This window comes from Euleptes europaea, chromosome 17 (genome assembly GCF_029931775.1).
Source record: "Euleptes europaea isolate rEulEur1 chromosome 17, rEulEur1.hap1, whole genome shotgun sequence".
In the NCBI taxonomy this organism is placed as follows: domain Eukaryota; kingdom Metazoa; phylum Chordata; class Lepidosauria; order Squamata; family Sphaerodactylidae; genus Euleptes; species Euleptes europaea.
The window spans coordinates 48933684-48955125 of NC_079328.1; the positions used below are offsets into that span (position 1 = coordinate 48933684).

The window sequence follows — 21442 nt, forward strand, 5'->3', positions numbered from 1 at the left end:
CCAAGGCCAGCATTTGTCTGCTCAAATGGGCAGTGGATCTCCAGGGTCTCACGCAGAACTCTTTCACATCCCCTACTACCTGATCTATTTAACTGGAGATGCTGCCGGGGATCGAACCTGTGACGTTCTGCATGCCAAGCAGGACTCTACCATTGAGCCACAGCCCCTTCCCGAATCTACTGGAAGAGAGAGGACACAACTTCTCTCTAACACATACACACGCACTTACCAGCCTCCATAAGCAAAAAGGCCACTATACAGAGCCAAGACAATTTTTCCGACTTCAAGGTTTGTGCCTTCGAAGGAGTGTTCAGTGCTCAGGTTCTCCACATTACCTGCACAGGATAAAACAGAAAAGACAAGGGATTCAGATACAACATACCAATATGAGCCCTTTCCAGTGCTCAAAGGAGCCCTGTGGCACAGAGTGGTAAGCTGCAGTACTGCAGTCCAAGCTCTGCTCACGACCTGAGTTTGATTCCGATGGAAGTCGGTTTCAGGTAGCCGGCTCAAGGTCGACTCAGCCTTCCATCCTTCCGAGGTCGATAAAATGAGTACCCAGCTTGCTGGGGGTAAAGGGGAGATGACTGGGGAAGGCACTGGCAAACCACCCCGTAAACAAAGTCTGCCTAATAAACATTGGGATGTGATGCCACCCCATGGGTCAGGAATGACCTGGTGCTTGCACGGGGGACCTGTACCTTTTTACCAGTGCTCAAATGGCAGGCACGTCTGAACTAAAAGAGGTGCCATACAGTTAATAGTCAAGAGTCCCCCACTCCCTCCTCAGTTAGTGGGATTTTCCAGTGAAATTCTGCAGCGCCCTCACAAAAATGACAGTTCCCATGATCCTTGGCCAGAGGTCCCTGGAGAAACCCGTCGTGGAGAAGCAGAATCCACACACACACACACAAATGAAAAGGCCAATTGACCTGTCAACCTGTGGCTCCGTGCAAATTCGCCTAATGTGAGGAACAACCACGAAATACTTAATAACGCTTAATCGAACTACACATTTCTAAATACTTAAAAATGAAAAATACAAACTCGTTCCTGGTTAACCAACGTGTGATTGTTGCATTTTGTTTTGGAAGGAAGAGCAGCATTACTTTCAAGGGTCCCACTTGGAAGTGTTTGAGAACCAACCCTAAGAGTTGCACAGAGAAATCTCATACGGACCATTTCTACGTGAAGGCTCAGGGACAGGATCTGTTCGGTGGCCGGAGACACCCTCAAATCCTCACGTCCCTCTGAACTGTGGAAAGGGCTTGAATACCCGGGCTTCCTGTTATTTATTCGCTTTTGAAGGAAAACAGCCCGGGGGGGGGATAAAAAGGGGGGGTCTTCAATTGTACATTTGTTGAAGACACTTCCAGGGCATTTAGTGTTTATTTTAGCTACGAAACACATCAGGAGAAATTTTGCTTTGTGCCTTTTGATCCGAAGGCCGAGCCCAGAGGCTGGAAGAGGGTGGGGAGAGGCTAAATCTTGCTTCCTGGCCACAGCGTGCCCAGAAGGTCTCTGGCAGCCACCTGACCTCCCGGCTGCCACCCATGTGATCCGCCTTGGGGCGCTAAGTGCCAGGTTTAGGCTGGTCACATGGGCGCTCCTGCTTCGGTTGGGGCTTAACCCATCACTCCTTCCCGACTTGACATTCCAGCCGTTCACAACCAGGAAAGAATGGGGAGGGCGCAGGGAGGGGAGGGAGCATGCCCAAGAAAAGCCACTTTTTCTCCCTACCATTGCAAAAACCCACATTCCCCTTGGCCCATCAAAGTCAGTATTGTCTAAGACCAGCAGCGGCTCTCCAGGATCTCAGGCAGGGGTCTTTCACATCACCTCCTTGCCTAGTCCCTTTAACTGGAGATGCTGGGGATTGAACCAGGGACCTTCTGCATGCCAAGCAGATGCTCTACCACTGAGCTACGGCCCTTTCCCATGGAAGTACCCAGTTCCCTAAAGGGATCTGCTCCAGAGAGACCCATGACCTCAGTGGTAGACCATAAGGTTTGCACTTCAGGCAGTCTTGGGTTCAGCCGCTGCCCGTTCCAGGCAGCGAGGCCAGCAGGGAAGCCTGACAAACCCGAACCCACATAAATTTGGGAGATTGGCTGCCCAGGGCAAGCATTTCCGGACCTTGAATATTTGACTGGCAGGTGGAGCTTCAAAGAGGAAGCTTTGTTTGCATGAGTGAGAAAATCTGCTTCTCTTCCAAATCCCTTTGTTCTTCCAAGTCACAGGTGTCCCTTTCCCCTATGCGACTCTCTGCTTTTTAAGCATTTTTAACACACACAGAGAGAAAGATCTATGATCTTACTACGTAATTTTTGCCCCACTTAACGTGTTGTGTTAATATTTCTACTCTGCTTCGGTTTCTATCTTTTAGATTTGTGGTTGGTTCCATATTTCTACAACCCGAATCCTATTGCATCGTTTTATTAATGTTCCGTTTTGTTGAAAGTACTGACTCACTGTGCAATCCCCCCTTGAGTCCCTGTGAGAAAGGTGGGCTATAAATAATGTAAATAGATAAGTAAATAAAATAGATATATAATCTAGACAATGAGCACATCGGACTGGGCAAGTGTAGCCCATTTCGAAGCACCTTGCCAAGGCCCCATTTACATGCCGTGCTGACGAGGACAAACCCTGGCCCGGGGGCACTCTGCTCTCGTGCGGTGTTGCATGTGGACGGGGCTGCCGCTCAATGCAAAAGCAGCTAGGCGGCACGTGAGGGCCAAGTCCCAGGGGCAAAGTTTGCTTCATGCAGCATCACAATGAAACCAGGCCCTGCAGGCTGCAACACATCCAGTTTAACACACATACCCCAGACGTGCCACGGGCCGCTGCATTCTTGCTACCAGTTGTTTCCAGAGTCGACATGTTGGCCAGGTGGCTTACCATGTTGCCCTCCTAGGCCTGGCAGAGAAGATGCTGCTCACGTCCATGCCCCAAGCAGGTGCTCGCGACTCAGCACTTCTGCTGTTCGAGACGCACCACACAGCCCTAGAACACGATGCCACCAGGTGGATGTAAGCCCTCCCCCGGCCACCTGCTGCTGCCCAAAAATGGTTTCCTCTATTTATACTCTGCTGCAGCCCGCCCCGTTCCCAATCAACGTCACCCTCTTTCTTAATTCCGCCCGTCCACCAAACGTGTCCTTGGAACGCAGCGGCGGCGGCCCCAGCGGGCCGACGCTCCCCACGCCGTGGCGCCAACCTCAAATGCCTCTTCAACCGCACTCAACTCTAAAATTAACCAAATTAAAAGCAACATGTGCCGACACAGTGCGCCCCTCCGGCCGGCTGTCCGCAGCTCTTAAGCAGCCAAATTCCTAGTAAGGCGGACTTGCCTTTTTCCCCCATCACCCGAGGGTTCTTCCTGGGGGGGGGGAGGAACAGAGGAATGGCTTTGTTGCACGGTGGGAAACCTTAATTTTTTTTCAGCTCATGCACGCCCCAGTCCAAGCAGTGCCGGATAATCTGCAGAAACAGGCTATTAACTGTGATTATTAAAAGGCGGATAAACGGCAAACGTGCAAGGACTGGAGGCTGGCCACTTAAATCACAGGGGAGGGAGACCAACCCAGGCGGGGCTTCCAGGGGCACCCGGCGGTTTGGTGGCTCCTGGAATGGCTGCATCCCAGCAGCGTAGCAGGATGGAGCCTGAGTGGCTCCCCAGCCCAAAATCCAGGCGTGCTCATTTTTGGCTCTTCGGAGAAAGGAGGGAGTCGGAGAATTACAAGTAAGTAACCATCTTGGCAACCATCATAAGAACATAAGAGAGGCCATGCAGGATCAGACCCAGGCCCGTCAAGTCCAGCAGTCCGTTCACATAGTGGCCAAATACAGTGCTTCTAGGAAGCCCACAAGCAAGACGACTGCAGCAGCACCATCCTGCCTGTGTTCCAAAGCACCTAAGATAATAGGCATGCTCCTCTGATACTGGACAGAATAGGTATGCAGCATGACTAGTATCCATTCTAACTAGTAGCCATGAATACCCCTCTCCTCCATAAGAACATAAGCAGAGAAAGGTCTTTCCGAGAAGAAAACCCTTGAACTTCAGACGCCGGGGGTGTGTATGTGGCTGAACCTGGGATGCTCTGTATGCAGAGCGGGGGCTTGGCCTCTGAGCTGTGGCCAAGCATATATGAAGCAACCTTAAGAACATAAGAAAAGCCATGCTGGATCAGACCAAGGCCCATCAAGTCCAGCAGTCTGTTCACACAGTGGACAACCAGGTGACTCTAGGAAGCCCACGAGCAAGACAGCAGCAGCAGCCTTATCCTGCCTGTGTTCCACAGCACCTGATATAACAGGCATGCTCCTCTGATACTGTAGTTAATAGGTATGCATCATGACTAGTAGCAATGGATAACCCCGTCCTCCATAAGAACATAAGAGAAGCCCTGCTGGATCAGACTAAGGCCCATCAAGTCCAGTAGTCTGTTCACACAGCGGCCAAATACAGTGCCTCTAGGAAGCCCACAAGCAAGACGACTGCAGCAGCACCATCCTGTCTGTGTTCCATAGAATAGGCATGCTCCTCTGATCCTGGAGAGAATAGGTATGCATCATAAGAACATAAGAAAAGCCCTGCTGGATCAGACCAAGGCCCATCAAGTCCAGCAGTCTGTTCACACAGGGGCCATCCAGGTGCCTCTAGGAAGCCCACAAGCAAGACAACAGCAGCAGCATTGTCCTGCCTGTGTTCCACAGCACCTACTATAATAGGCATGCTCCTCTGATCCTGGACAGAATAGGTATGCATCATGACTAGTAGCCATGGATAACCCCGTCCTCCATAAGAACATAAGAGAAGCCATGCAGGATCAGACCAAAGCCCATCAAGTCCAGCAGTCTGTTCACACAGCGGCCAAATACAGTGCCTCTAGGAAGCCCACAAGCAAGACGACTGCAGCAGCACCATCCTGTCTGTGTTCCACAGCACCTAAAATAATAGGCATGCTCCTCTGATGTACTCATGTACAAACTTCAGTTCCCTCTACAGGAGTGGGATGGGTAACCATTTGTCCCCACTGGGGAGAAAGGTGGCATATAAACGAAGTAAGAGAGTAACTTGAACCCCTTGTGGTCGCGCGTTTACCACCAAACCGTTCTTCCCTGATCCTCCTTTGGCCCTGGCAAGGCTCCCCACAGGACATGCCTCTCACTAAAGGGGAACAAAGACTGAGATGTGGGCCAAGAGGGAAGGAAAACTTACCATTGGGGGCGGAAGGCTGGAAACGGCCTAATGAAGTACCCCAGTCTAAACACAGACTGAAAATGTGCCAGGCTTATGTAACTGCGGGAGCGGAGGGACGTCAGAAGGGCTGACCTCCCACCGCCTCCGTCTTCCCCTTTTGTAAAAAAGTTATTATTTCCCCAAGATGAGGAGGCGCAAGCGAAGTCTGTTACGAAACTTTGATGAAAAGTGCTGTTATTAATTGCTGAAGATGAGAGACACAAAAAGGGGTGGTTGGCTGCCAGATTTCCTCCCTCCCCGCTGGGCTAAAAATGCATTATTAACTCAAGCTGAAGAGGCGATGGTGTTTGCACACGTCCAGTGCCTGGGAAAAGAACCCCGGCCTTCCTGCCCCAACCCTCCGCCAAAACCATAACTCGGAGGATTCTCACGAGCTAGGCGGGGCGAATCCCACCTTTGCCGCCGCACCGGGCCCAAAGAGATCCCTCCTCTGATAGCCTGTCCCTCGGCTCGCCTCAAGAGGAAGTACCAAGGCAGAGCATGACACCCGCCTTCTCTGCCCCGGCGGCATTCCTTGGCCTGCCCCGATTTCCTCACCCCTTCTTGAAAAGGTGTGCCGGCCAGTTCCCACGCTGCACGCCCTCTCCGAGTTCCCTTTGAGGCAGGGTGCCCCCCCGGCAGTGCAACTTACTTCCCCCGTAAGCTTATTACCTTGGGGCAGCTCAGACTATTTAACCTGAGAATGCAGAAAGCCGTAGCTAAGGGACATAACAAAATATGTTAAAAGCCATCCAAGCAGCCTTGCGGACGGGCTGAACGAGCACTAATTAACGCTCTGCTTGCTTGCGGCAGAGCCGAAAATCTCAGAGCGAGGCCACGCACCTCTTCCATGGTTTGGAAACCGGCAAAATTGAAGCCGCGTGCCTGCTCTTGATTTCTGCAGGATGCCACGAAAGGGGGAATAGCACAACATGCAGAAAACTGCTGCTTATTTTGCAGCTACATGGCCCAAAGTACAGTAGTAAGACTTAATGACTAATGACTAAACTGAGGCTGTCGTATTTCGGTCACATTATGAGAAGACAAGAGTCACTGGAAAAGACAGTCATGCTAGGAAAAGTTGAGGGCATCAGGAAAAGAGGAAGACCCAACAAGAGATGGATGGACTCAATCAAGGAAGCCACAGCCCTCAATTTGCAAGATCTGAGCAAGGCTGTCAAAGATAAGACATTTTGGAGGACTTTGATTCATAGGGTCGCCATGAGTGGGAAGCGATTTGACGGCACTTAACACACACACACACACACACACAAAGTAGTAAGAGATGTACTCAAGGAAGAGAATGTTCTAACTGCAAATACAGTCTAAACAAGCAATAATTCTAGCCCAGAAAGTTTGTGGTGAAGAGTTAAATGGAAACATGCAAATGTCAGCTCAACGTGCGTGGCCGTAGTGAAAAATGCAAATTGCATGATGGGATTATTAGGAAATGGACAAAAATAAAAGATCGCACCGTGACAACAATATTACACAGATGTTATGGTTTGGCTGCCTGTGGAGGGCTGTGTCCCCATTCTGGTTGCCCCATTCCAGAAAGGGTATAACTGTGGATTCGGAAAAGGTGCGGAAAATGGAAACCAAAGTGATCGAGGAGTGGAACGCTCTGAGGAAAGGCCTACACAGTAGCCCTGTTCACACGTGACACAGAACTCACATACAATCAGCTGCACACTTGATTTTTCCACGTGCATTCAGTAATTCTCAGGTCATGTTAAACGAACATATGGCTGAATGTGCAATTGAAACCCCACGTTTCTCCAGGTACCGGTCATAGAATCATAGAGTTGGAAGGGACCACCAGGGTCATCTAGTCCAACCCCCTGCACAATGCAGGAAACTCACAACTACCTCCCCCTCCCACACCCCCAGTGACACCTACTCCATGCCCAGAAGATGGCCAAGGTGCCCTCCCTCTCATGAACTGCCTAAGGTCATAGAATCAGCATTGCTGACAGGTGGCCATCTAGCCTCTGCTTAAAAACCTCCAGGGAAGGAGAGCTCACCACCTCCTGAGGAAGCCTGTTCCACTGAGGAACCGCTCTGTTAGAAAATTCTTCCTAATGTCTAGACAGAAACTCTTTTGATTTCATTTCAACCCGTTGGCTCTGGTCTGACCTTCTGGAGTAACAGAAAACAACTCGGCACCCTCCTCCATATGACAGCCCTTCAAGTACTTGAAGATGGTTCTCATGTCCCCTCTCAGCCTTCTCCTCTTCAGGCTAAACATACCCAGCTCCTTCAACCTTTCTTCATAGGACTTGGTCTCCAGACCCCTCACCATCTTGGTTGCCCTCCTCTGGACACGCTCCAGCTTGTCTACATCCTTCTTAAATTGCGGTGCCCAAAACTGAACACAATAGTCTCAGTTTCATTCGTAAACTGAACACAAGCTGTCTCTTTCTTACATACGGATGTACGCACATGCACTGAGGATGACTGTGCATTCACCGTGAACAGAGCTACCATGTTTTTGCTTTTCTGTTTTAGGAAGAAGAAAAAAACATGACAGGTTTTACAGAACTCTGCATGGTGTGGAGGAAGTGGATAATTTTCTCTCTCCTCCCCCTGAAGTGCTAGAGGTCAGGGTCACCTATTTCAGTTCACTGGCAGTAAATTCAAAACAGACAGGAGTACTTCTTCACGGCACATGTAACAGATTTATGGCAGTCGCTGGCACCAGAGACAGTCCTGGGTAGCTCTGACGGCTCTAATGGGAGACCGGACAAAACTGTGGATGGGACGGAAATTATATCAGCGACCACAACAGCTAAAAATAGAAGTTCTACCTTCAGAGGTAGGGTGGCTCTCCAGCAAACGGGATCCAGTACAACAGCGAGGGAGGAATTCGTGCCCAGTCACCTGGACAGCTATAACTATCGGAAGGGCCACCAAATGATTCCCCCCCCACTCCTTCAACTTCATCTTAATTAGGAAATCTGCAACAAGGATTTGTGCCCCTTCTGTGCCAGGCAAGGAATTAGCAAAATAAGTCTGTAAAGGCAAGGAGGCGTGGGGGGAGAAAAGAGGAAGCCGTTGAAGAGGGGGAGAGAGAAATCCCAAGTACGCTAAAGATACGGGCGCAGCCAGTCAAGAACTTTGCCTGCCAACTGGATCAGACAAGGCAGCCCTTCTCCTGGGGGGGGGGGGGAATAACGGCTTCTCTTGCAAGAGTGAGTAGGGTAAGGCGTCTCCTCGAGCGGGCAGGGGCCGCCCAACGGCCCAAGCCATTAATTACTTGGGCTGGCGTTAATTGTAGAGGCCCAGATCAGCTCAGCAGCACCACCAGGCATGCAGAGGGCATGGCCGGGGTGCACACAGTTCTTACCGAAGATCAAGGCAGCCGAAGCCTTTCTTTCCGTGTCTAACTCCCTCCCCCTCCCCTTTGATTAAGGGCATTCAGGGTGCAGGATTAACTCGCTCGATATTTCCCTGCCCACCGATGAACCGACCGCTCCTGGACACGCCGACAAAGATGACCAAATTAATGAATAAAGCAGAAGTGACATTCGGCATAAGTTTGGGGCCGGGACTACACCTTCCCTGGGAAACAACTGACGTTAAGCCCATTTGCAGAGTCCTTAAATGACCCCACATCTGCTCAGCAGCAACACGGCCATAAAGCAGACCTAATATGGGGGGGGGGGCAGCCCTGCCAGTGGCACTAACTGCAGGGAGCTCCAGACAGCAAAGAATTCAGTGCACGCTAGTGATGTTGAGATTACGTTACTGCCATAGGCTTTAAGTGGGGGGCTAGCTTCGAGAAGTGTACGGAAAACCACAGCGGGTTCAAAACGGGGCCACTGGGTTACTGACTGGGGTTGGCCACAATGAACACTGCATGGTTTGCTGCCTCCTCACCGGCTTCTGAAAGCCCAAAGTGGTCGGAGCCCACCCTACATCAAAGGCTGCCCTCTCCCATTCGAAGCAAGCTGTCTGAAAATTATTGCCCGCAAATGTTCACCCACAGCCTGTAGCTCAGTGATATGTGACAGGGCCTTTTTGGCAGTAGCACCAAGCTCATTGAACTCCCTCCCCTGGGGATGTTCCTTCTGCCCCACTGTTGCTGGCCTTATGCTGGAGGGAGCTGAGGGCTACGCTCAAAAACTAGCTTTTTGGCAATGATATTAACTGATCTCTTTAATTGTTTCTATGAAGGCATTTTATTTACCAAGGTGTTTCATCTTTGCTGCCTTGCTTTGAAGACCTGGTTTTTCAAAAGGCAGGTCGTAGACATTTTCATAAATAAAGCAAGCGGGGCCTTGAGCATCTCAGCGCAGCATTCAGAGAATCCCAGCTTTGGTTAGTTTTAAAAGCGAGTTTCCAGGGCCAAAGCTGCAACGGTGGGCCCTCGGAAGGGTTTGGCGATGTTGCACAGAACGAAAGGCAAGCCCTACCCACACCACACTTGCTCAGGAGCATGCGCGACTCCGGAACTCTTGCTTGCATTGCTGTTGCTGGGAGTGCGGGAAAGGCCTCGGGGGCAGATTCCTGGGGTTATCACCGGCACCTACTTCAAAGGTGCCTTTTAGCCAAAGGTGCTGCTGCTTGAACGTCGGCGTTCAGTGGTCAGTCCAGCTCCCCAGCAGAAGGAAAGCGAATGCACCCAAGCTGCCTTGAGCAAGTGCGGAAAGGGTGAGACATCTCCCCCCACCCACCCACCCACAAAAGAAAGGCTTCAAGCAGGAGCCAGGCGGGGGAATAAGAGCACCTCTGGGCAAGCAAGGAATTGGGAGGAAGGGAAAGAGAAAGCCTCTGGATGGTGTTGAACAGGCTTTTTCGCTTCATTCCCAAAAAGGAGGGCCATATCGCTGTTTTGTCCGACAGAAGGAGTTCTGCTTCCTTCAAAAGCTCCCACCCGCTTTTTATCTATTTATTCATCAATAAAAAGTGCTGAGCACAGATTTGTGCTCCAGCGCCAGATTCCCTCTTGGCCGGACATTCCCAGCAGTTTCTGCCACGAGGCCTCATCATTAGGAGGAAACACACACAATTAACAAAAGTTGGCTTTATTCTTCCAAGGGGGGGGGGAGCTGAAACAGAAAGACAGAACTTGCCATTTGCAAAAGTTGCCAAAGAGCTAAAATTTGGGCGCGAGGGCTGAACGTGTGCACGCGTCCCTCTTAAGAGACCCGATCCCCCTGCAGCAGCGTAAAGAGGTCGGCAGGGGCTGCTCCTCAGCACTAGGATTGGGGCCCCGCTGCTGCCCTGGGCAGAGAGGCCAGAAGAGGGAAGCCGCCAACTGCCTCGTCTGGAGGACCTGCCCCGAACGACCGCCTGCCCCTCTGTGCGTGAGAATGAGCCACAGAAGGTGGTCTCTGGAGCAGAACTGGCATCCCTAGGATGGCAGGAACTCTTTCTAGCACATACACTGCCTAGATAGACATTTGCTGCAAGGGAATCCCCTCTACCCACATTCCCTGAAGGAATTCTGCTAAACTTCTACACCAGAAAACTTGTGACAAAATGCAACAGCTTCTAGAAAAGATGCCAGGGAGGGAGAAGGAAAAGGAGGTCGAGGCCATGGTTAGGCACACAGAGGAAGAAGAAGAGTTGGTTTTATATGCTGACTTTCTCTGCCACTTAAGGGAGACTCAAACCAGCTTACAATCACCTTCCCTCCCCACAGCAGACACCCTGTGAGGTAGGTGGGGCTGAGAGAGATCTAAGAGAGCTGTGACTAGCCCAAGGTCACCCAGCTGGCTTTATGTGGAGGAGTGGGGAATCAAACCCAGTTCTCCAGATTAGTGTCCACCGCTCATGTGGAGGAGTGGGTAATCAAACCTGGTTCTCCAGATCAGACTCCACAGGCTGCTTATGGGGTATGTGTGTATGTGTGCATACGCGCATGGAGACTGCTTTAGAACCATCAGCACACACCTGCGGTTTTACTTTCCAGGCACAGGCTCAGGGCCAAACTAGACGTTACATCTTTTTAAAGGAGTCGAGTCCTAGCCTACCTCACAAACAAGAGGAGAATGATATAAGCAGCTTTAGGTCCACACTGGGCTAGAAAGGCAGGGTATAAATGAAGGAAATGTTTAATATCCTTCACACATTTTATTACTATTGAAACACATTCTCCGACAAACCCCGAATCCGGTTTGTCTTCCTTCCTGCCCAGTTGCTCCCCAAAATCAATGCTCCGCAAAATTCAGCAATATCACCTGGGAAACCAAAAGTCTTCCCCCCCACATTTCCGCTCAAGTGGAAACAATTCCTGGAAGTTTCTCCCCCCCACCCAAAATATATATATATATGTTGATTTTACAACTCTTAACTACCAGAACCCATTTACGGTAACTGCAGACTCTGCATTTCCCCTTTTTTCAACAACGGTGTTGTCATGTACACGGCAGCCTCTTCCAAGAAGTTTACAAGTCAAACTCTGCAAAAAACACAGCCCTGATTGTTCCCGGCTGAATGTGAAAAGCTGATGCTCTTCAGGCACCAGAGTCAAAAACGTGGGAGGGAAGTAGATGAAGGGCAATGAGGTGACCTAGGATATTTTTTTTCAAGGTGTGTTTTCCTTTTTTGTTTTTTAAAGGATAGATGAAAGCACACGTTTCTCTCCTGCAGTATTCTATGGCTATCGCTCCCCAGGATACCAATACAGGAGCATTCAACTTTCCCCACAGGCCAGGAGGGGGTGCAATCTCATCAGGCATGGCTTATATGCAGCCCACCTCTGTCACTCATTTCCTTTCCTCCGTCTTCTGGGGATACCCTGCAGGTGGGAACAGGAGAGGGCGCGCATGCAGGCTAGTTCACAGCAAGGCCCCCTTGGCGTGAGCGAGCAGACCGAGGGGGGCGGGGAGAGCACATTTGATCTGCTCCCAGATAGGAGTGCGCTGCTGGAAAAACAGTATGACCTGCCGCTGAAAGATCTGTCGAATGAGTGATGTGCTCAGATGCTTACATCCCACAAGGGCAAAGCAGTGTATGGACAGCAGACGGTACCAGCAGTCAGAAACCTCCCAACTACAAGGGTGCAATTCTGGGGTTTGGAAAGGGTTTAAATCCTGGGGAGGGGCCGTGGCTCAGTGGTAGAGCCTCTGCTTGGCGTGCAGAAGTTCCCAGGTTCAATCCCTGGAATCTCCGGTTAAAGGGACCAGGCAGGTAGGTGATGTGAAAGACCCCTGCCTGAGACCCTGGAGAGCCGCTGCCGGTCTGAGTTGAAAAAACTCAGGGTGGGTGGGGAATATGCACAGAAGCAGGGTAAGCAGAGTTCAACTCAGAAACAGAAGGCCAAAAACTGAATCACGGCTGCACCTTGGAATGCATTTTTTAAAAAAGATCCAGAGTGGGGTAGTGATCACAGCATCAGACTAGCATGTAGGAGATCCAGCGAGATGTAGTGGTTAAGAGCAGTGGTTTGGAGCGGTGGACTCTGATCTGGAGAACCGGGTTTGATACCCAACTCCTCCACATGAGGCTAATCTGGTGAACTGGGTTTGTTTCCCCACTCCTACACATGAAGCCAGCTGGGTGACCTTGGGCAAGTTACAGCTCTCTTAGAGCTCTCTCAGCCCCACCTACTTCACAGGGTGTCTGTTGTGGGGAGGTGACTGTAAGCCGGTTTGATTTTTCCTTAAGTGGTAGAGAAAGTCAGCATGTAAAAACCAACTCTTCTTCTTCTAGGAGACCCGGGTTCGAATTATCGCTGTACCATGCAAACTTGATGGGTGAGCCTGTGAGGTTGGTTAGGCTGCGAGTGTAAGACTGGCCCAAGGTCGCCCGGCAAAATTCCACAGCAGAGTAGGGATTTCCAACCCGGGTCTCCCAGACCCTAACCCTAACTCTAACCATTATGCGACACCGGCATTCAGAGATGGAAACAATACATGTTATCCCCAACAGAGTTAAAAGCAGCAGGTTTGACCAAGTGAAATAGCACAGGAGTAAAAAATGGATACTAGTCTTGATGCATACCTATTCTTTCCAGGATCAGAGAAGCATGCTCATTATCTTAGGTGCTGTGGAACACAGGCAGGATGGTGCTGCTGCTGCAGTCGTCCTGTTTGTGGGCTTCCTAGAGGCCCCTGGCTGGCCACTGTGTGAACAGACTTGCTGGACTCGATGGACCTTGGTCTGATCATGCATGGCCTTTATTATTTTCTTAACACAGGCAGGATAAATGCTGCTGCAGTCGTCTTGCTTATGGGCTTCCTAGAGGCACCTGGTTGGCCCCTGTGTGAACAGACTGCTGGACTTGATGGGCCTTGGTCTGATCCAGCAGGGCCGTTCTTATGGAGAGGCAGGAATTAAAAAGCCCTTTCCCCCAACATTGCAGCCATGGCCCAGACGGGAGCGCCCTCAATGGTTGCTTTGTTAGGCCAAGTTTAAACATGGGGGAGCAATCCACTGACAAATTAATCAAAATCACAAAGCTTTGCCCCCCACTCCACCTAGCCTACTTCATAGGGTTGTTGTGAATGTATAAGAGATGCGTGTCTCACTGGACTACCTGGGCAGAAAATAAAGCACGGTTTCTATAGAAGCGCCTATTGCCGGGACAGGGGAAACTCTTCACTGCGACACACCTTCAAATCAAGAAAGCAAAAGGATGCGGGGGAGGGGGGGGTTCGAACTCACCCATTCCAAGCTGGAAAAACCCAAGGGTGATGATCAACAGGAGCGCCAGGACCTTGGCGGCTGCAAAGCCATCCTGCACGCGGGTGGCGGCCTTCACGCTGTAGCAGTTCACCGCCGTGAGCAACACTGGAACAGACCGAGGAGACAGAATTAGCGGCCGCCGCAGCAGGGTTCTTGCAAGCGCCCGCCTTACCAACGCAGGCCTGGAGCTGAGGGTCCCTCAGCCAGAAAGACGCCCTGCATGACCCCAGCTGTTCCTGGTGCAAAAAAGCCACACGGAGGGACCAAGACACCAAAAGCCCTCCTCCTCCATCCAAGTGGATGCACTGCTGTAGCTCACGGGACCCCCAACCTTTTTGAGCCTGTGGGCATCCCTGAATTCTGATTTTATTCGCATCACCTACTCGCCCAGTCCCTTTAACCGGAGACGCCAGGGAATGAACCTGGGACCTTCTGCCCGCCAAGCAGATGCTCCACCGCTGAGCCATGGCCCCTCTCATAGTGAAGATGCTTGTGCTGTGCTGGCAGCTGTGGCCAAAGCAGCAATTTTGAAAATCTGCACAAGCAATCGAATCTCCAGTGGCCAAAGAGAAGCCTTGCTGGGCAAAAGCCCACTTTCTAAAAACACGTGGCAGGCTCCAGGAAAGGTGTTGGTGGGCGCCATGGTACTCATGGGCAGCACACTGGGTACCCCAGCTGTAGCCAAACAGGCGCGCTCTGAGAACCTTACCCAGACCAAGTAGACGGCCGCCTGCAGCTGCTGCAACTTTGCACTGAAACGTGTGAGGTGGGCGTCCTATTCGTAGCCCTGACACGGATGGGCCGGGCCGGGCCCGATATCGGAAGCGAAGCAGGGTCGGCCCCGGATAGTCCTTTGATGGGAAACCAAAAAGCAAGTCCAGGGTTGCCACCCAGAGATAGGCATCGGCAAAACCACCTCTGTGTGCCTCTTGCCTTGAAAACCATAAGCCGGCTGCGGCTTGACGGGACTTTTCCACCACCACATCTTATTAACCAGCACTCTTCAACACACAAACACACACACACACAGGTCTTCTGCTTCTCCCTCTGTGCAGCTGCACAGAAGCTACGAATGGTTTCCTATTAGCAGGATCAGACCACAGCCTTCCCTTCTGTCTGCTCACCCGTGGAAGGTAGAGGAATAAAGATACAATCTGTTCAATCTAGGAGTTGCTCGGGGCTGGGAGGTACCAACCGATGTGGGTTTTATTTACAGCGCATTCCTGAGCCACGCCGGCGGCCAGGACGAAAGGCCTCTGGAGGCGGCGAAGTGCTGTGCCGGCGTCTGGGTGGCGTACACTGGCATTTGTGGCCCCAGCGCCGGAGTGAAGGCCTGGACGCCGGACGCCAGCTGCTGCAGTGCTGGGCTTGGACGCCAACGGAGCCGGCAAAGGCCGCTGCGGTGTCCCGGGAGGCATTCCCGGGACGTCGCAGTGCCGGCTGGGGGGCGGGGCTGCCATTACGGCTTGGGAACGCCCCCTTTTATTTTTGAAGAGATACGCCCACCTTTTTTGCAGGGCCGAAACTTCCGCCCGGCACCAAAAATCCATGCAACCCGCATAAGGTTGCATGGGAGATACGCCACCTTTAGGTGCGACCTTTAGGTGGCGTTTCTCCTGTGCAACCTTATGCAGGTTGCATGGATTTTTGGTGCCGGGCAGAGGTTTCGGCCCTGCCAAAAATCCGTGCAAAAATCCTTAGGAGGCAGCACTGCTGCGTTGCCTCCTAAGCCCGGCGCAGGCAGTCCGCTCAGGAATGCACTATTAGTAATATTCCACATTTGCTATAAGGTGCTAGAAGACTCTTCTTCTTCTTGTCCTCCACACAACTTTTTCTCCACCTCCAACTTTCTCCCACGTCATATCAGCTTGAAGCCCTCAGGGCAAGACCCAACCCTCCCTATTGTTATGTACAGTGCCTTCCACACCACTAAGCAAAACTCTCCTGGACCAGCAAGATAGTGCAAAACACTCCCCGGGGTTTGAAACTGGGGGAGGGCGGGGGATTGCATCAGTCCTTCTCAGACCTCCTTTCTTGCAAGGAAGCATGGCTGGGGAGTTTAGATATGAGCAACACACTATCGATGGAGTAATATGCGCCCGTTTGTGGGCGTGGATGGGAAAATGCACCCAACGTTGTGACTCAATCCAAGCGAGAGTCCCGCGCTCTCTCCACTCGGCCCCCGTTTGAAGCCTTCTCTTCAAGCAAATGAATGAAGGGCGCTGATTTCCTGCCTGGGCGCTGGATGACTCAAAGCAAGGCCAGGCAAGAAAGGGGAGCGGTTGCATCATCCAGCCGCATGGTCACAGAGCTCTTTGCCGGCAGCTGCCATGCGCTGGCGTTCCCCGACCGGAGTGGGGCAGAAGCAGACAGGCAGCTGGCTCTCTGAAGATGCTGGGCGGTAGCTTGTTTGCAGAAGGAAGCGTTCGCCCCACACAGCCGGCAACGCTAATATAAACAAAACCGTACATGCCCGGACCGCCACCTCTCCCTGAAAAATCTGCATTGCTTACAGAGAGACTCACTGGCTGGCTTTATATTGTATAATTCATTTAATTTTAAGAAGTGCCCAGGCAGGAACTCAAAAGACAGACAAATGAGTCTCCAGCAGCAGAATGCCAAAGCAGCCCTGCGAAGCAAAGCAAACTCTGGCTCACGAAAGCTCATGCCGGAATAAGTTTTGTCAGTCTTTTGGGTGCCGCTGGACTCCTGTTCCCTTCTGATACCAACTTGGACTTTCCCCAGAGATCCTTCTAACTAGGGATGCCAGGAATTGAACCCAGGACCCTCCTGCACAATCCTGACAATCTGGTGCTGGGGAGGTGAAGGCAGAAAGAGGTGCCAGTGGAGAACTAACTCTTCCTCAATATTCAGTTTGCATAATTTACAGTCTGCCTCTCACCGAGACTCAAGGCAGATTTAATAGTGCGAGTAATACTCCACAGTGCCTATGGAAGACGGCAGCAAAAGGGGACCCAGCCAACCTTACTGACCTGGCGAATGACAACATGCTGTTGTGTGGCTGATAAACATGCACACACTCACACCTTTCAGTGTAGACTCTTGCTAGAAAATTTTAGTTGCAAGCCATTAGGGCCACAAGCAGATAACTCTTAGCCCATGTTTAAAAGCTGGTAAAATGAACACGTGGAAGTCCTGGGCAAGACTTGGTTCAGCATTGGCGCAAAAGCGTGGACCCCTGGGCCTGTTGCTGAAAGCATCCCTCATGCATTATGTCTGAACCAAGTCGCTGGCACAGAGCATTCAAGTAAGAGTTGGACACGCCTCTGAACTCGCCAGGGACTCCCAACGTTGTTTTCAAGGGCAGCCGGTAGACGAAGACAGCTGGGCGGTGCTATCAAAACCAGCTGCAAGATAATCCGTATGGGCACAGAACAAACCACCAGTAGGCCACGCTCCGAGGAAGCGGCTGCCGGGTGGGAACGCACTCACGCTTTGTGTGCAGAAGGGGTCTGCCCAGGAAAACAGCTCTGCCTGCTGAACCCCTGCCTGTCACAGGGCACAGCAGAGAGCCAGCTGAAGCAACGGCACAACTTGGTACAAATCTATGGTAAGACCACACTGGGAACAGTGTGCAGTTCTGGTCACCACATTTAAAAAATAATATTGCATAGCTTGAGAAGGTGCAGGAAAGAGCAACCAAAATGATCAGGGGGCTACAGCAACTGCCCTACGAGTGGTTAGGGCTGTTTAGCTTGGAAAGAAAGCGGTTAAGGGGAGACTTGACAGCTGTCTATAAAATTGTGCATGGTTTGGAGAGTGGACAGGGAGAAACTTTTCTCCCTCTCTCATAATACTAGAACGTGGGGTCATCTGCTGAGGCTGGAGGGTGAGAGATTCGAAACAGATAAAAGGAAGTATTTCTTCACACAACACATAGTTAACTTGTGGAACTCCCTGCCCCAGGATGTGGTGATGGCTGCCAACTTGGAAAGCTTGAAGAGGGGAGTGGACATGTACATGGAGGAGAGGGGTATTCATGGCTACTAGTTAAAATGGATACTAGTCATGATGCATACCTATTCTCTCCAGGATCATAGAATATATTAGGTGCTGTGGAACACAGGCAGGATGGTGCTGCAGTCATCTTGTTTGTGGGCTTCCTAGAGGCACCTGGTTGGCTATGGTGTGAACAGACTGCTGGACCTGGGTCTGATCCAGTATGGCCTTTCTTAACACAGGTGGGATAATGCTGCTGCAGTCAAATTGCTTGTGGGCTTCCTGGAGGAACCTGGTTGGCCACTGTGTGAACAGACTGCTGGACCTGATGGGCCTGGGTCTGATCCAGCATGGCCTTTCTTATGTTCTTAAGGTTGCTTCATATATGCTTAGCCATAGGTCAGAGGCCGAGCCCCCGCTCTGCATACAGAACGTCCCAGGTTCAACGCCCCCCCCAGCATCTCAAGTTCAAGGGTTTTCTGCTCGGAAAGACCTTTCTCTGCTGTTGGCCCTGGAGAGGTGGCTGCAGGCTAGAGCGGCCTGTTCTGAGCTAGACGAAGCAAAAGCCTCCATCCGAACAAAGTGGCTTCATAGGTACATCCACAAAGCAACCCTGCAAATAGCTTGTTTTCAGTTCCCTCCAACAAGCGAAAGGATGCTGGTCCCCCTGAAGCCATCATTTCTGTGAAGCGACTGCAAGCATTTGCATTATTAAATAGCTGTGGGGTTACAGGAGAGGCACAATTAAGCCAAAGCAGGGTATCACCCCCCACTGGCTTCTCACATTAATGCAGGGTGTTATGTTGCCAAGAGACAGGTGTTCTTTTCCGCTGATGGGATTCGGAGGCAATAAGCACACCATTGGTGGCAAAGGAAGAACAGTTTTACTGAAACCTCTATAGTAATGAGATATCAACAAGTCACAAGGATAGACAGAGGATAAAACAAGCGACGATACCCATGCCCCTTCTGCTACGGGAACCCTGAAGAATGGCAGCAGGTAGACTCCAGGTGTCGGCCGATGCCCTCAGCGCTGCCCCCCAGTCCAGCCTGACCTGAGGTTCACACCTGGGGTCAGCCCGCTGTCATTCTTCGGGGTTCCTGTAGCAGAAAGGACATGGGAATAGTCTCTATTTTACTCTCTGTTCAGCCTGGTGACTTGTTGATATCTTGTTTCTACAGAGGTTTCAATAGAACCGTTTCCCTTCCCCACTGGTGTGCTTATTGCCTTCGAATCCCTTAGTGGAAAAGAACCTCTCTGCCTCATACAGGTGTATGAAAGAAGGACTGTGGCTTTCCATTCTGATGCCAGCGTCTTCAGTCCTCTAAATCTGCTCATCTTACACCTCCAGCTGGTCGCAAGACTGTTCAGTTTGCAGGAACTGAGGGCTTCAGAATGAGTTCCTTCCCAGAGAATGAAACGGGACCGAAGCAGCTCTGCCAGGAAGGGATGACGCAACCGGGTTCTGAAACCTGAAGCGGAAGCCAGGCGAGTTCCTAGAAGCAGGAAACAATAACCGGCGAAGCGATGCAGGGAACAGGATGAAGAAGGGGAAGAAGAACCGCCAATCAGCAAAAAATCCAACACAAAAAAAACAAAAAAGGGAATCACCGGCTGGACAGATTAGAAGACTGTCACTATTGCTATCTACCATCCAATGCCCCACTGGAAGAAGAAGAAGAGTCGTTTTTTATATGCCAACTTCCTCTACCACTTAAGGGAGATTCAAACCGGCTTACAATTGCCTTCCCTTCCCCTCCCAACAGACACCTTGTGAGGTGGGTGGGGCTGAGAGAGCTGTGACTAGCCCAAGGTCTCCCAGCTGGCTTCGTGTGGAGGAGTGGGGAAACAAATCCAGTTCACCAGATTAGCCTCTGCTGCTCATGTGGAGGAGTGGGGAATCGAACCCGGTTCTCCAGATCAGAGTCCACCACTCCAAACCACGACACCACGCTGGGACCAAGAACCATGGCACTGAACAGCAGACATTGGCAAAGTAAAAAGTTTTTTTATGCAAGAGGAAGCCCCAAGCAGGAGTCCGCCTACAGAACACAGGCAAGAGTCGTGGCTGCTTGGAATGGGCACCCACTAGGATGGAAACCCAGCCTCCTCACCCCAGACGCCCTGTGTGGGGTGGAATTATTCTGTCTGCCAGTGCGTCTTGGTGGTGGAAAGAGCCCTCAAGTCTCAGTATAAGGCAGCTTCATGTGTTTTGGAAGGGGCCATGGCAAGCAGATCGCCCCGGGTGTTCAATCCCCGGCATCTCCAGTTAAAGGGACTAGGAAAGGTGATGTGAAAGACCCCTGCCTGAGACCCTGGAGAGCCGCTGCCGGTCTGAGCAGACAAGACTGACCTGGAGGGACCCAGGGTCTGGTTCAGTAAAAGACAGCTTCATGTGCTCAGTCATGTGCTCAGACATTTAGGAGCAGCCTGCCGGTGAAGGAAGCAGCCAACCGATGACAGGATCCTTCGGCAACTCCCCACTTCCTGCAGCGGCAGGAGGGCAGGGATATGCCTCCGGCACGGCAGGCAGATCCGGCAGCGCAAGACTTGAAGCGTTGATATTCTGAACCGGCGGAGGTGGGGGGAAGAACTGCATCCACTCGGCAGCTGACGGGTCACCACTCGAGCCCCCAATATGGTCAACGCTGTGTGGCCATGGAAACAGACAAATATTGACAAACCTTGGCCAAGCGATGGCAGGGCCGTCACTCGCTGGGGCGCAAAGAAACAAAAGAGATTACGGGTGCAATTTGGGGCAGGGCCATAAAGAAAGTACACAGAAGAGTCATTAAAAGGACCACAAAGATGTTTGGGATGATGAGAAAGGGTGCCAGGTACGAAGTCTGCAGAAGGAAAGCGGCCATAAAGATCTGTTATGACAGGGCAGGGTTAGAGGCCGTTAGGGGATGGAGGTGCCAGAATTTTGGGGCGGGGGGAGGCACGTCAATGCAAGAAGCCCCTGGCTTGGGGTGCAACCTCTTCACAACAGTTCCTGCACAACTGCTAAAAGATACGCTGAACTTGCCTGTGGAGGTGTTTACCACCACTGCGGGGCCTGCAAAGAGTGGCTGGATTTCCAAATATAAACATGCACAACACGCACCGCATGACATTTGCTACAGCCCGCTCATCCAATCCAAAGGGGGGAGGGGGGGAGAGAGAGAGAGGGAAAGAGGCTGCACACCCTAAGTAGGCAACTCAACGCCGAAGTAAACATTTCTCCAGCCGTCCCTGCTGGACAGAAATCGCAGGGACAGAAATCGTCTCTCTCAACAATCCAACCGGTAGCAAAGAGCTCTGGGCGGGCAGAACCCAGCAGAGAGATGTTTGCCGAGAAAGGAATGAGCAGAGGAGGAACCTGCTTGGACGAGAACGCCGCGGCTTTCCTTTGGATTAGAACATGGCGCATGCAGACACCGGCCGGCCAGCCAGGGCAGCGCAAGGTGGTGGAGCGGACCAGTACCAGGCGGGGAAGTGCCGGGGGCCTGATCTCTGGCCTGACGCGCAGCCCAAGACTCGGCAACCAGCCAGCTTCGCTTTGAGCTTTTGCTCGAGAGCCAGCGGATTCCACGGAGTGAAAAAGTTCTGCTTACCCAG

At 51.6% G+C, this 21442-nt stretch overlaps 1 protein-coding gene across 1 annotated transcript in view; it reads right to left on the reverse strand.

The window, feature by feature from the left end:
- The window catches only part of SLC7A5 (solute carrier family 7 member 5), a 37816-nt gene that overhangs the window by 8395 nt on the left and 7979 nt on the right, over positions 1-21442 (reverse strand). Inside the window, exons 2-3 of the mRNA XM_056862387.1 lie at positions 13861-13986; positions 230-335 (exon numbers count right to left, since the gene is read on the reverse strand). Of these exons, the coding sequence (XP_056718365.1) occupies positions 230-335; positions 13861-13986 (232 nt within the window). The remainder of the gene's footprint in view (positions 1-229; positions 336-13860; positions 13987-21442) is intronic.